At 43.5% G+C, this 14,635-nt stretch overlaps 1 protein-coding gene across 4 annotated transcripts in view; it reads left to right on the top strand.

Moving 5' to 3' along the window:
* PARP6 (poly(ADP-ribose) polymerase family member 6) overlaps positions 1-14,635 on the top strand; it is a 158,665-nt gene that overhangs the window by 58,524 nt on the left and 85,506 nt on the right. For 2 of the 4 annotated variants that reach the window (XM_056572785.1, XM_056572786.1), the window contains one exon: positions 11,144-11,273. In XM_056572785.1, coding sequence (XP_056428760.1) covers positions 11,271-11,273 — 3 coding nt within the window. In that variant the 5' untranslated portion in view covers positions 11,144-11,270. Of the gene's footprint in view, positions 1-8,962; positions 9,852-11,143; positions 11,274-14,635 lie in introns of those variants that run through there. The other 2 variants (XM_056572784.1, XM_056572788.1) reach the window with 2 other exon arrangements.

The raw sequence follows: 14,635 nt of genomic DNA, 5'->3' as shown, positions 1-14,635 counted from the left end.
GTCAGAACCGCTGTAAAATCAGCCACCCCTGTGCAAATCACCAATTTAGGCCTCAAATGTACATGGTGCGCTCACTCCTGAGCCTTGTTGTGCGTCCGCAGAGCATTTTACGCCCACATATGGGGTATCTCCGTACTCAGGAGAAATTGCGTTACAAATTTTTGGGGTCTTTTTTTCCTTTTACCTCATGTGAAAATAAAAAGTAAAGGACAACACCAGCATGTTAGTGTAAAAAAAAAATTTTTTTTTTACACTAACAGGCTGGTGTAGACCCCAACTTTTCTTTTTCATAAGGGGTAAAAGGAAAAAAAAGCCCCCAAAATTAGTAGTGCAATTTCTCCCGAGTATGGAGATACCCCATATGTGGCACTAAACTGTTTCCTTGAAATACGACAGGGCTCTGAAGTGAGAGAGCGCCATGCGCATTTGAGGACTAAATTAGGGATTGCACAGGGGTGGACATAGGGGTATTCTACGCCAGTGATTCCCAAACAGGGTGCCTCCAGCTGTTGCTAAACTCCCAGCATGCCTGGACAGTTAGTGGCTGTCCGGAAATGCTGGGAGTTGTTGTTTTGCAACAGCTGGAGGCTCTGTTTTGGAAACACTGCCGTACAATACATTTTTATTTTTTATTAGGGGGACAGTGTAAGGGGGTGTAAATGTAGTGTTTTACTTTTTATTATGTGTAAGTGTAGTGTTTTTAGGGTACGTTCACACTGGCGGGTTTACAGTGAATTTACCGCTAGGAGTTTGCGCTGCGGTGAAAAATTTGCCACAGCTCATACTTGAAGCAGAAAACTTACTGTAAACCCGCCAGTGTGAATGTACCCTGTACGTTCACATGGGGGGCAAACCTCCAGCTGTTTCAAAACTACAACTCCCAGCATGTACTGACAGACCGTGCATGCTGGGAGTTGTACTTTTGCAACAGCTGGAGGCACACTGGTTGGAAAACCTTCAGTTAGGTTCTCTTACCTAACTCAGTATTTTCCAACCAGTGTGCCTCCAGCTGTTGCAAAACTTCAACTCCCAGCATGTACTGATCGCCGAAAGGCATGCTGGGAGATGTAGTTATGCAACAGCTGGAGGGATCGCAACTACAACTCCCAGCATGCAGAGACAGCTGTTTGCTGTTTAGGCATGCTGGGAGTTGCAGTTTTGCAACATCTGGAGAGCTATAGTTTAGAGACCACTGCACAGTGGTCTCCAAACTGTGGAACTCCAGATGTTGCAAAACTACAACTCCCAGCATGCCCAGACAGCAAACTGCTGTCTGGGCATGCTGGGAGTTGTAGTTTTGCAAGATCTGGAGGTGCACAGTATAGAGATCACTTTGCAGTGGTCTCAAACTGTAGACCTCCAGCTGTTGCAAAGCTGCAACTCCCAGCAAGCCTAAACAGCTCTCTGGGCATGCTGGGAGTTGTAGTTTTGCAACATCTGGAGGGTTACAGTTTAGAGACCACTATAGTGGTCTCAGACTGTAGCCCTCCAGATGTTGCTAAATAACTCACCGGCTTCCGTTGGATCCAGGGAGCTGCGTCGCGGTCCTCTTCTTCCGCCGATCGTCGCCCGCTGCCGCCGGTGATCGTCGCCCGCTGCCGTCGCTGATGGGTAAGTGGATCTTCGGCGTCGTTCCCTGTCGGTTTCCCCGTCCTGCCCCACCTATTGTGGGTGGGCAGGACGGGGAAACCGAAAGTAAACCCCTCCGCCCCCGATCTGCTATTGGTGGTCGCGTCTAGACCACCAATAGCAGAGATAGGAGGGGTGGCAACCTCACTCCTATCGCTACAGGGGGATCGTGGGTGTCTAGGACACCCGCGATCCCCCTTCTATTCCGGGTCACCGGGTCACCATAGACCTGTATGACCCGGAATCGGCACAAATCACAAGTGTGAATTCACTTGCGATTTGCGCCGATCGCCGACATCTAATGACCCCCCTGGGCATTTGCGCGGGGTGCCTGCTGATAGATATCAGCAGTCACCCCGGTCCGATCCCTGCCCGGCGCGCGGCGGGGACCGAAATTCCCACGGGCGTACAGGTACGCCCTTGGTCCTTAAGTACCGGGGAGCAAAGGCGTACCTGTACGCCCTTGGTCCTTAAGGGGTTAATGACATTTTCAGAGACCTTCTCTACACTTGTGTGGTGGTGTATCTGGACGATATCCTCATTTATTCTCCAAACCTTGAGCAACACCGTACTCATGTTCGTCTAGTTCTGTCTCGTCTGAGAAGAAATGACCTTTATGCCAAGTTTGAGAATTGTCTCTTTGAACGATCTAGCCTGCCTTTTCTTGGTTACATCATCTCCGCACAAGGCCTACAGATGGACCCTTCTAAACTCTCAGCAGTTCTGGATTGGCCTCGTCCCACAGGTCTACGGGCCATACAGAGGTTCCTGGGTTTTGCCAATTATTACCGGCAATTTATTCCACATTACTCCACCCTGGTGGCTCCATTCGTGGCCCTGACTAAGAAAGGGGCTAATCCTAAGTCATGGACTCCTCAGGCCGAAGAGGCTTTCCGCACCCTGAAGTCCGCCTTTGCTTCTGCACCTGTCCTCGCCAGACCGGATTCCTCGAAGCCCTTCTTCTTAGAGGTGGATGCCTCCTCTGTTGGAGCCGGAGCCGTACTAACCCAGAAGTCCTTGAAGGGGAAATCCGTCACCTGTGGGTTTTTCTCCAAAACCTTCTCGCCTGCTGAGAGAAACTACTCAATCGGAGACAGAGAACTTCTTGCCATCAAGTTGGCGCTGGAAGAATGGAGACATCTCCTAGAGGGGTCTGTTTACCCTGTGAACATATTTACGGACCACAAGAATCTGTCCTATCTTCAGTCTGCTCAAAGACTTAATCCCCGCCAAGCCCGCTGGTCTCTGTTTTTCGCATCTGGTCTCTGTTTAATTTTCTTATTCATTTCAGACCGGCTGCCAAAAACATCCAGCCTGACACTCTCTCTCGCACCTCAGATGTCACCAGAGAAGAAGTGTCACCTCAGCATATCATTCCTCCCGAGCGATTGAATGTTTCTGCTCCTGCGGATTTACGTCTTCTTCCTCCGGGCAAGACCTTCGTGCCACCTCGTCTTCGTCTTAGGGTACTCAAGTGGGGACATTCTTCACTGGTGGCTGGCCATCCAGGTCTTCGGAAAACCCTACAACTGATCTCCAGAAGGTACTGGTGGCCATCTTTGGAGAGGGACGTTAAGGATTTCGTCCAGGCCTGTGCTGTGTGCTCCCGGGACAAGACACCCCGCCAGAGACCGGCAGGCCTGCTTCAGCCACTGCCAGTTCCAGAGACTCCATGGTCCACCATCGCCATGGACTTTGTCACCGATCTCCCACCTTCTCATGGCAAAACAGTTATTTGGGTGGTTGTGGACCGTTCTCCGGCACTTTGTCTCCTCTTGTCAGGATGATTGGGTAGACTTGCTCCCATGAGCTGAGTTCTCCTACAATCACAAAGAGACCTCCGCTTCTAACAAGTCTCCTTTTTTCATGGTGTATGGACGTCAACCTTTGCCGCCTCTTCCGTTGCCCACCTCCTCGGAAGTACCCGCTGTCGATAATCTCTTCTTACAGCCACTTCTCGCATGAAGACACAGGCCGATAAGAAACTTCGGGTTCCTCCAGTTTTTGTCCCAGGGGATAAAGTGTAGCTGTCTTCCAAGTACATCCGATTTAGGGTCCCAAGTTACAAATTAGGTCCCCGTTACTTGGGTCCCTACAGAATCAAGAAGAAAATGAATCCCGTGGTCTTCCTCCCTCAGAATACCTCATTCTTTTCATGTCTCCCTTCTGAAACCAGCAATCTTCAACCGTTTTTCCCCCCCAAGGACATTTCTCCCACTCCTGTGTCTGGAACTTCAGATGTGTTCTCCGTCAAGGAGATTTTGGCATCCAAAGTGGTTAGAGGGAGAAAATTCTTTCTGGTCGACTGGGAGGGCTGCGGTCCTGAAGAGAGATCTTGGGAGCCGGAGGAGAACATCCTAGACCGCGGCCTCATCCTCAAGTTCTTGTGTACCAGAAAGAGGGGGAGACCAAAGGGGGGGGGTACTGTTACGCAGAGCGCTCCGGGCCCCCTGCTGGCATCGGAGCGCTCACAGCGTGCGTCCCCAGGCAGCGCTCCGGCGTCACAGCATCTGCATCCCCGCTCTCTAGGGCGCGCATGCACCGGGATCTAAAGGACCAGTGCACAGGTGATTGGTGCCTGGTCGAAAGTGATTTATTAAGAGTTAAGCTTTGTGAGAGGGAGTGCTGTTTGGACTTAATTAGGCCTCACCTGTGCACTGCCTATAAGTACCGTCTCCTCCCACAGCCTCCTGCCGGATCTTTGTTGCCTTTGTGCCTGAGAGAAAGCATTCCTTGTTCCTGTGTTACCCTGCCTGTAGCCATTCCCGTCGCTACTAACTTCCGCCTGTGAACCTGAGTCGCCTGCCCTGACCATTTGCTACGTCTGACTATGCCTTTGCCTGATCCTCTTGTACCTTGCCTTATCTCAGCAGCCAGAGAGGTTGAGTCGCTACTGGGTGGAACGACCTGGGGGTTACTTGCCGCAGCAAGTCCATCCCGCTTTGCGGCGGGCTCTGGTGAAAACCAGTAACTCCTTAGACTCCGTTCCCCTGGTACGGCCCACGTCATCACCTCACTGGCACAGCGGATCCACCACAAGCCTCCGCTACCAGCTACCAGCCCGGATCCTGACAATGAGTCACTTATCAGCTTTAAGGGGAGACTCAGCTTCCGGCAATACATCCCAACCAAGCGAGCACGGTATGGGGTGAAGATGTATAAACTTTGTGAGAGTACCTCAGGGTACACTTGCAAGTTTATAGTGTGTGAAGGAAGAGATTCCCGTTTTTGAACCCCCAGAATGTCCCCCCACTCTGGGTGTTAGCAGGAAAATCGTTTGGGGCCTTTTGCACCCATTGCTAGATAAAGGTTACCACAGGTGGATAACTTTTACACTAGTATCCCTCTCTTCACATCCCTCGCCACCAGATCCACAGTCGCTTGTGGGACAGTCCGGAAGTATCAAAGAGGCCTTCCTTCTTATCCCCTGCAGACTCCTATCCCCCGGAGTCCCGTGCCCTTAACCATGAAAACCTGTTGCTGGTCCGGTATAAGGACAAGAGGGATATCCTTATGCTGTCCACAATTCATGGGAACGGCAGCTCATCTGTCCCTGTGCGAGGTACCGTGGGACTGGTCCTTAAGCCTGATTGTATTCTGGACTACAATCGGTATATGTGGGGGAGTTGATCTTTCTGATCAAGTCCTCAAGCCATATAATGCCATGCGCAAAACAGGGGCATGGTACAAAAAAGTCTACATGGTACAGGTTGCCATGTACAACTCTTTTGTACTGTCCCAGCAAGCTGGCAACACAGAGACATTCCTGGAGTTCCAAGAGAAAGTTCTAAAGGCCCTCATCTTTGGTGACCGCCGAAGAGCAGGTCAGAGCACTTTTGGAAGTTCGGTTCCCCGGATCGTCCCTGGCCTACACTTTCCAGGTGAGGTCCCCCACACTGAAAAGAAGGGACGATCCTGGAAAAAATACAGAGTGTGTCACAAGAGGGGAATTTGGAAGGACACCACCACTAGATGCGACACTTGCTCCAATCTTCCGGGTCTATGCATTAAGGATTGCTTCAGGGAGTATCACGCTTCCATGGAGCACTAAATTTTAATCCTTTTCCCTGATTTGAATTCCCCAGTATTGGGGGTTTGCAGTTGCCTCAAATGCGCAGCGCTCTCTTCCCAGAATGATGACTCAGAGCACAGGGTTTGGGGCAGGCATCATTTTTACTTTCGGCTATACTTTGGGTCATCATTCTGGGAATATAATTGGCATATCAGTACTAAAATAACAATTTTCATTTTCCCCATAGTACACTTCATCCATTCCTGGAAAATAAATTTAAGGAACACCCGTCTGTTCCAAATCTCCACTTCACCCCTATACACCTTCCCTATGGGGTGTACTGTTTGTAATAGACTCACATGTGGGTGTTTATTTCTTGTATTTTCCTCTGAATGTATGTAACTGTTAGGTCCGTAACAAACATCGGCCTCAAATGCGAAGAGTTCTCGGTCATGAGCTCTGTCGTATTTCCAGGCGACAATTCGGAGTCACATGTTAGTTGTTCCGAGAAAGATGAAGCAGAGCATAGGTTGAAAATTGCAATTTTAAAAAGTTACCCATCATCCATTCTTGGAAAATAAATGTAGGAAACACCTGTGCGTTCAAAATGTCCTCTTTACCCCTATACCCATTCCTCAGGGTGGGTACTTTCTGTAATGGTGTCACATGTGGGTGTTTCATTTTTGTATTTTCCTCTGAATGTATGTAACCGTCAGCTACTGATATGCCATAGGCCACAAAGGCAAACAGAGCTCTATGACTTCTGAGCCTTGTTGTGCGCCCGCCCAGCATGTTACCCCATATGTGGATGTATTTCCGTAGCCAGAAGAAAAAGCCCTCTAAACTTTGTAACCAAATTTCTCCCATTTCCCCTTGTGAAAATGTTAAAAATTAAGTAACCCCAGCATTTTCGTGCGAAAAATCTAACTTTTCACTGTTCTGAGACCTGTAGTGCGCCAGCAGAGCACTTAACGTCCACATATGGGGTGTTTTCTTAATTGTGATATATTGGGCTTCAAATCTTGGGGTCCATTTTCTCCTATTACCCCTTGTGAAAAAGAAAAATTTGGGGTAACACCATAATTTTAGTGTTAAAAATCAAATTTTTCATTTTCACGACCAACTTCAACGCAAAGTCGTCAACACCTTTGGTGTTAAGGCTCACTATACCCCTTGTTACTGTCCTTGAGGGGTGTAGTTTCCAAAATAGTATGCCATGTGTTTTTTTTTTTTGCTGTTTGGGCACCATGGGGGCTTCCTAAATGCAACATGCCCCCCCAAAAACCATTTCTGCAAAATTCTCTTTCAAAAAGCCAAATTTTGCTCCTTCTCTTCTGAGCATTGCAGTGTGCCAGCAGAGCACTTAATGTCCACATATGGGGCTTTTTCTTAATCGGGTGAAATTAGGCTTCACATTTTGGGGTCCATTTTATCCTATTACACCATGTGAAAATGAAAAATTTGGAGTAACACCATCATTTTTGTGTTAGAAATAAAAAAAATTCACTTTTACGACCCACTGTTCAAAAAACATGTGAGGTGTTAAGGCTCACTATACAACTTGTTACGTTCCTTGACGGGTGTAGTTGCCAAAATAGTATGCCATGTGTTTTTTTTGTTTAAATTTTTTTGCTGTTCTGGCACCATGGGGGCTTCCTAAATGCAACATGCCCCCCCAAAAACCCTTTCAGCAAAATTCTCTTTCAAAAAGCCAAATTTTGCTCCTGATCTTCTGAGCATTGTAGTGCGCCACCAGAGCACTTAACGTCCACATATGGGGCATTTTCTTAATGGGGAGAAATTGGGCTTTAAATTTTGTGGTCCGTTTTCTCCTATTACCCCTTGTGAAAAAGAAAGATTTGGGGTAACACCATCATTTTAGTGTTAAAAATAAAATTTTGGGGGGCTTTCTCTTCTTATACCCCTTTTAAAAATGAAAAAAAATGGGGCTACAAGAACATGTTAGTGTAAAAAATGCTAAATTTCTATGGATTTTTCACCAAGAAAGGATGCAAGTAATGACATAAATTTACCACTATGTTAAAGCAGAATATGTCACGAAAAAAAATATCGGAATCAGAATAAAAGTAAAAGCATCTCAGAGTTATTAATGCTTAAAGTGACAGTGGTCAGATGTGCAAAAATGGGCTGAGTCCCTAAGGGATTAAAGGAGAACTCCAGTACTAAACTTCTTATCCCCTATCCACAAGATAGGGTAAAAGTGTCTGATGGCAGCGGGTCTGACCGCTGGGAAAATTGAGAGGATAAGCTAAAAGTTTTTAAGTGTGGGCTGTTGCATTTCATATCTAGACTCCTTCGCTTTTGCCCCCAATATTCCCCAGAACTTCATCCCTTCATGCAACCCCCATACTCCATGTACTCCTATGCATGTAATATCTATGAATTGACAGATAATGATGGGAGATTGGGTAATGCTGCTTTATGTTTGGTACCCAACTTAGTGTTAAGCATGGCTGAACCACTGTATGCAGGATCTTTTTGTCCTCCAGTTTGACATAATAACTGGTCTGTGTCTGATTTTGTGTATACATGAATCCTTTGAAGTTTAAAGTGCTGAACAATATGTTGTTGCTATATAAAGATTATTATTATTATTATTATTAATAAAAATAAGCCCTAAGTGTAACTGCACTACTAACACTTAGTATGCAGACCAAACCTTTTCACATCACATTGGAATAAACAGAGAGGAAAAGATGCTAGAACATCACCATATAAAGAGTTTGCAGCAATACAGAGGGAACAAAAATGTTATTTAAAGGGGTACTCCGCCCCTAGATATCTTATCCCCCATTCCTTTGGATAGGGAATAAGATGTCTAGGGGCGGAGTACCCCTTTAAATAAGAATTCACGTGTTACTATTCACTAATATTGCACATCTTGTCACTGTGGTAAAATGTTTGTGTGTGCATGGGGGGGGGGGGGGGGGGGATCAATAACTTCAACATATCCTATGCGAATGTGACCCTGCCATCATAATTATTTATTTATGTTAAACAATTGATTATGATAGAGGGAAAAACATAAAATGCCAGTGAGACCTAGTTATATAGTGTATTTCTATCATGATATTGAGTTGATTTGCACTGTAATGCTGCTTTGTTTTGCTGTATTTGGAAGCTTGCAAAGGATTGCAAAAGACATTACATAATTTTATATTTATATTCTCCCTGTCAGGAATAGGCATGCTATATATATATATATATATATATATATATATATATATATATATATATATATATCTGTACCATTATTCCCTGCTGTACAGAAGCAGTCATGTGACTTGCACAGGATAATCTGCACATGCGTACACAGCTCTCAGCTGCCATCAGCACAGGAATAACAAAGGCAGGAGCAGCTGTGCCCGTGACAGCCAGAGACAACCATCATCTGAGAGAGTCAGCTATGTATTTCCAGGAACAGTAGCCCTGTGAAAGAGACCATCTTCACCTGGAAAACACACGACAAAAAAAGCTGCTCCTAAAGAAGCATCCATCCATCCATCAGAAGAGAGACATCCAGAGGCATTCTTTTGACAGCTGCCACCTGAGACAGAATTCCTGAGACGGCCATCAGCTGATAGCGACAGCTTGAGACATCCAAATATAGCCGCCACTTACGACAATTCATTTTGCTAAGACAATCATCTCTAATCCACAGCACCTGCCTGCCCTTCCCAAGCTCTGTCCCTGTCTCCCACACACCGTGACAGCAGCATCTTAAGTCCCTCAGTCATTCCCCCACCCTCAAACCTCCTATCCCCCACCCTCATTCCTCCTGTTCCCCATATCTGCTCATTCTCAATCACCCTCCTCCCCTATTTTTGTTTGTGATTGGACCTGCTCCTTTTGTCTGACAACCCGTTCTATATTTGTCTGCAACCAGTCATCACAACAACCTGCATTTACATATAATCAAGAAGGATATCTATATCTATCTATCTATTTATCTATCTATCTGTCTATATCTATCATCACTCCATTGCTTTATACTAGGCTGTTATGCTATCTGTTACATACATGTTATTATTTTCATTAATATCATCATAGATACACATATACTTATATGCACACCGTATAGTAGTGATCCAAAGACACTCATATACTTTGCATCAAACATCACTCACATACATTTAGGCCATTATTTCTGTCTCATTGTGACAGTCTGCATTGCACACAGCCAGAAGATGTAAGTATACAAAAGATCCAGTTTTTTCTGATATTTGTGCCTGGGTGTTGTATATACTGTATATGCTTGCCTTTCTCTGTTCCATGTACATATTGCAAAATGTTTACGTTAGGAAGTTAAAAGCAATACTTTATTAAGTGCATAACAACACTTTCTGTGCGATCTGTGACAATTGCCCTCATTTATCACTATTTGTTTTTTCTTTTTCATTTCCAAATAAAATTGCGAGTTTTTTTCTCTCTCATATTCTTGAATGTGATTTTTGAATATTGTGAACTTTTGGCACATCGGACACCTCTCACTTAGCAGTGAAAGATCACAGGGGAAAGAGATGCCAAAAACAGGACAGAAAATAAATTAAATGGCTCAGATTGGGAAAAAGTAGAAAGCCACGCCTACATTTTCGATAAATATCTAAAGGGGCAAGTAAAAGGGGCCATTTTGGCGCACCGAAATGCATTTTCCTATATTTTTTCAGCACTATTTATATGGAAACCCAATAGTAAATGAGGGACAATGTATCCAGTGCATGAATTCATCCATCGCATGCACCATTCTGTTTTTTCATTGTATGGGCTAGCTTTAGGCTGCGTTCACACCTGATTATTGCCTCCAATGCACAGATACGATTTCTAAAGCTCAAATCAGCTGCAATCATATCTGTGCATGGACAGGCACAGGAAAGGCACGGACGCATTCACTTCCATGACTGGCACCGACCCGATTGTAGTCAGCTAGTGACTACTATTATGTCATTTTCAGAGCGCTTTCAACTCTTATAACATGCCACGATTTTCAGTCAAAATTAAGAGTGGAATGTGTTCGGAAAATTACCCAATTGTAATCACTAGCGGGCTACGATCGGGTCTATGCCAGGCTTGTATGCCTGTGTGCAGGGGCGTAGCTATAGATCTAGCAGAGGTTGCAGTCGCACCAGGGCCCTGGTGCCTAAGGGGGCCCCAAAGCACATCTGCCCCATAAGAGACCAGTATTATAATTGCCATATAGGGGCCCTGTTGCAGATTTTGCATCGGGGCCCAGAAGCTACAAGCTACACCTCTGCCTGTGTGTATTACAGTATATAGTTGGATACAAAGTGTGTTATTCCTATTTGATTCATTTATATACCATTTTCATCATGTGGCATTCCATTATGCCTATTGCCTTTTCTTATTTGTTCTGTTGTTGCTTTTTTCTCCCTTTATTCGAGACTTGTCTCCTATTTTATGTGCACTTTCCTATTTCTGCTTGTTTAGATGTTTCCTCTAAAAGTATTTGCATTTTCTTTACAGGGAGGATTAAACATCTTACTGTGCCATCCCAGCATGCCAGTGCATGTGATGACAGCTCTGCTGCTATCGGGGGCATTGGGCCCCCAACCCTGAGGCAGTGGCTAGGTGATATACCTCCTCAACACAAATGGTAAGAATAGTAACAATGTAGGGCATTGTAGATGAAATTGCCTTGTGTTTAATCACAAGCATTCTCACCATTTTGTAGAAAACAGATTACATTTTTTTGAAGTATAAATATTGAGTTGTTTGCAGAGAAATAACCTGTAGCTCCTGAGCCCCCAGACAGTGCAAACTTGTTACAGGACCCCCAGAGTATTTAGTATCATTCACAGTAATGGTTTCCCTATCTCAAGGCCCAACGTTTATGGTTTACCCCAAGGCCAGGTTTTGACCTCAGCCTCTGAACCCCATTTAGTTATGACCCTGGTTAATTATGATTAGATTGTGATAATTAGGTAACTATGATTAGGTTCCAGCTCTGCCTGGTTGTAGAAATGTCCCTAAATACCGGAATAGTAATATGCTTATCAAGGAAAATAGATTTGAGTTAGTCACAACAGGTAGGTGGCATAACCCCAAAGAACTCCTACCTTGACAGAGACAAGGATATCAAGTAGGTAAAGAAAGAGGAGCAAAAAAAGAAAGAGGGGTTAAAGAGGGGTTAATTTGGGATGGGTAAGGAAAAAGAAAAGTGAACAAGATGGGGTTTCCAAGTCACTGAAGACTATCATTTTGAAAAAGCCTGATAATTGTAAATAAAAATACTCAGCTCATTATTGTGTTTCTCAACGAACTTGCACTTACAGTTGGGGGCTAGTTACTTTACTTATATAAAATTATATATATATATATATATATATATATATTATGTAAATACACACTTAAAAAGAGAGCAATGGTGCAACTTTCAAATGGGTTTTGTATTGGTAATATTCAGGTTTTTATTAATTCTTTAATATGCTTTTAAATGGCTGCTTGCTCTTTTGGAATGTTTGTCAATTGGGTGAGTCTTGACCATCACCCTGTGTTATCTCTATACTAGTTCCACCTTTCACTGTATATTCCTGCCTGTGATGGTAGTAAGAAGAGTGCTAAAAAGTTATCGCTATAGAACAAGAAGTGGCAGCATATTTTAAGGCCAGAGTGAATTGTCAAATTGATCTAAAATATCTTTAATATAAATACTTGATACCATTGATTATTTTTTTAATTTCACATTCTATAAATTCAAACAGTGGTCGGTGTTCTGACTGCATAGGAGCTCTTCCTTCTTCTTTTACTCCTATGTAAGAAAAGGAACATGATAATTCCTAGGACTACCACACGATAGTGTTAGTATTTACTATTTGTTTCCAAGAAAATTTATTTTTGGTGGAAGGACCTTGTATAAAGCTGAGCAGAGAAAATAATTATGCACAGTCTTCATCTATGCGATTGAAGATCTTGAAGATCCAAGATATAATTTGCATAGAAAAGTTTATTTACTTTGTAGATATTTTATTATACTTGCAATTTAATAGACAACCCCCAAGGCCACGTTCAGTCAAGTCTTGAAATGGAGAGATGAAAATATAGCATTACACGAATCAAAATCTTTTAAATACTGTACAGTGAAATGATGGGTCTGCCTTGTACTTTAAGAGGATGTGGCTATAACAGGGTTATGACAAATTTCTGCAATAAGCTTTCTATTTAGATTTTTTAGATTCATATGTCATTCCTTTTATGTAATTACTGTGTTTTGTAGAATGCAGTTCAGTAGATCTAGCTAGAACAGCAAGACATTCTGGGAGATTTAGGCACTGTAAAGATATGAATTTGCAAAGTTAATAAATAATCATTGTTAAATAAAAATGATAACATACAGTTTAATAATTTAAAGTGGTCCTGTCAGCAGGTTTTTAGAGTATAAAGTAAGAGTGTGGCTGTATAGGTCTTTTGACCTTGAATCAGTGCATCCCGGTAATTAGTTAACTGACCTCTTCAGCGCCAAGATATCAGAATTAAAAATCAAAATGCAAATAAGGCTTTTGAGTCCACTGGGCATTCCTCTTGGTAGCTAGATCCCAGCACATTTCACCCTTTAGTCACTCCCTCTGTGCGCTGGTCACCTCCTCTACCCCCTGAGTGACACCCACTAGGCTGTTCTCTAATCCCCACCCACCCCTGTAATCTAGCAGTTCAGAGGAATGCTCAATGGGCTCAAAAGCCTAATTTACATATCTTTTTAAACTCTGGAGGGGTCAATTAAAGGGGTATTCCAGGCAAAACCTTTTTTTTTATATATATCAACTGGCTCCAGAAAGTTAAACAGATTTGTAAATTATTTCTATTAAAAAATCTTAATCCTTCCAATAGCACATTCGGTTAACTTATACCAAACACAGCTTATTTCGTGCTATGTTCACACAGTGTATATTCAATCATATCTGTAGCCATAAAAAGTATGTATGTTATTCTAAATAAGTAAAGTTGTTGAATTTGCTGCATGTTAGTTCATGTTTTTTTTGTTTTTTTTTTGTCTTATGGTTAGAGTCTATTATTCTGGCTGCTATTTCTTAATTACTGCTAACTAATGAACATGCTTATTATTTTAAAAGCCTTTAGAAATTACAAATGTCTGTACAGATGGACAGTTTTCCATAGACTTTTGTACCACACATTATTTTGCAAAAATACATCTGTAATTTTAACAAAATTTTTATTTAAAAAAAAAAAAAGGTCTTGATTTACTCTGTGTGAACATTGCCTTAATGGAAAACTGTCACCCGTTCACCCACACTAAACCCAATCCACCAGGTTATAGTGTGGATGAACAGGAGACGGTGCAGGGTTTCTGACCTATACACGTACCTGAAGTCCGGCGCCTGGTCCCTCTAAAGTCTGGCTTCTTCCAGCGCTGAATTGGGCGCTGGAGGCGGTCCCGCCAGCTTGATTTGAATATTCATCAGTGCTGGTCACGTGAGTGCTCAGTAGGCACAAGCACTGACATGACCAGAGCCGATAAATATTCAAATCCAGCCGGTGAGCCAGCCTCCAGTGTGCAATTCAGTGCTGGAAGAAGCCAGACTTTAGAGGGACCAGGTGCCGGATTTCTGGTACATATATATAGGTCAGAAACCCTGCACCGGTCTCCTGTTCACCCACACTATAACCCGTTGTATCTGGTTTAGTGTGGGTGAACGGATGACAGTTTTCCTTTAAACTGGCCACCACATTCTGAAGACCAGTGATTTTATACAGCACTTATTCAACTGCATAGAAAAATGGGTGACTTTAAGGTATAAATGCAACAGAAAGCCCATTTATTTTTATATGCTTCTTAATTGCTGTACTAGGACCCCAAAGGACAAAGGGCTCCCATGGGCTAATCCATACTTTGACAGGACCCCAAAGGGCAAACAACGGTACAGAAAAATAACCTTATGAGCAAATGTTTAGCCATGAAATTGTATTGGCATGTCATGCAAAATTACTCTGTTTTTCTGC

This window comes from Hyla sarda, chromosome 4, assembly GCF_029499605.1.
Source record: "Hyla sarda isolate aHylSar1 chromosome 4, aHylSar1.hap1, whole genome shotgun sequence".
In the NCBI taxonomy this organism is placed as follows: Eukaryota; Metazoa; Chordata; class Amphibia; order Anura; family Hylidae; genus Hyla; species Hyla sarda.
Note: the sequence above shows the minus strand (reverse complement) of the source record. Positions and strands in the feature narration are given on the sequence as shown.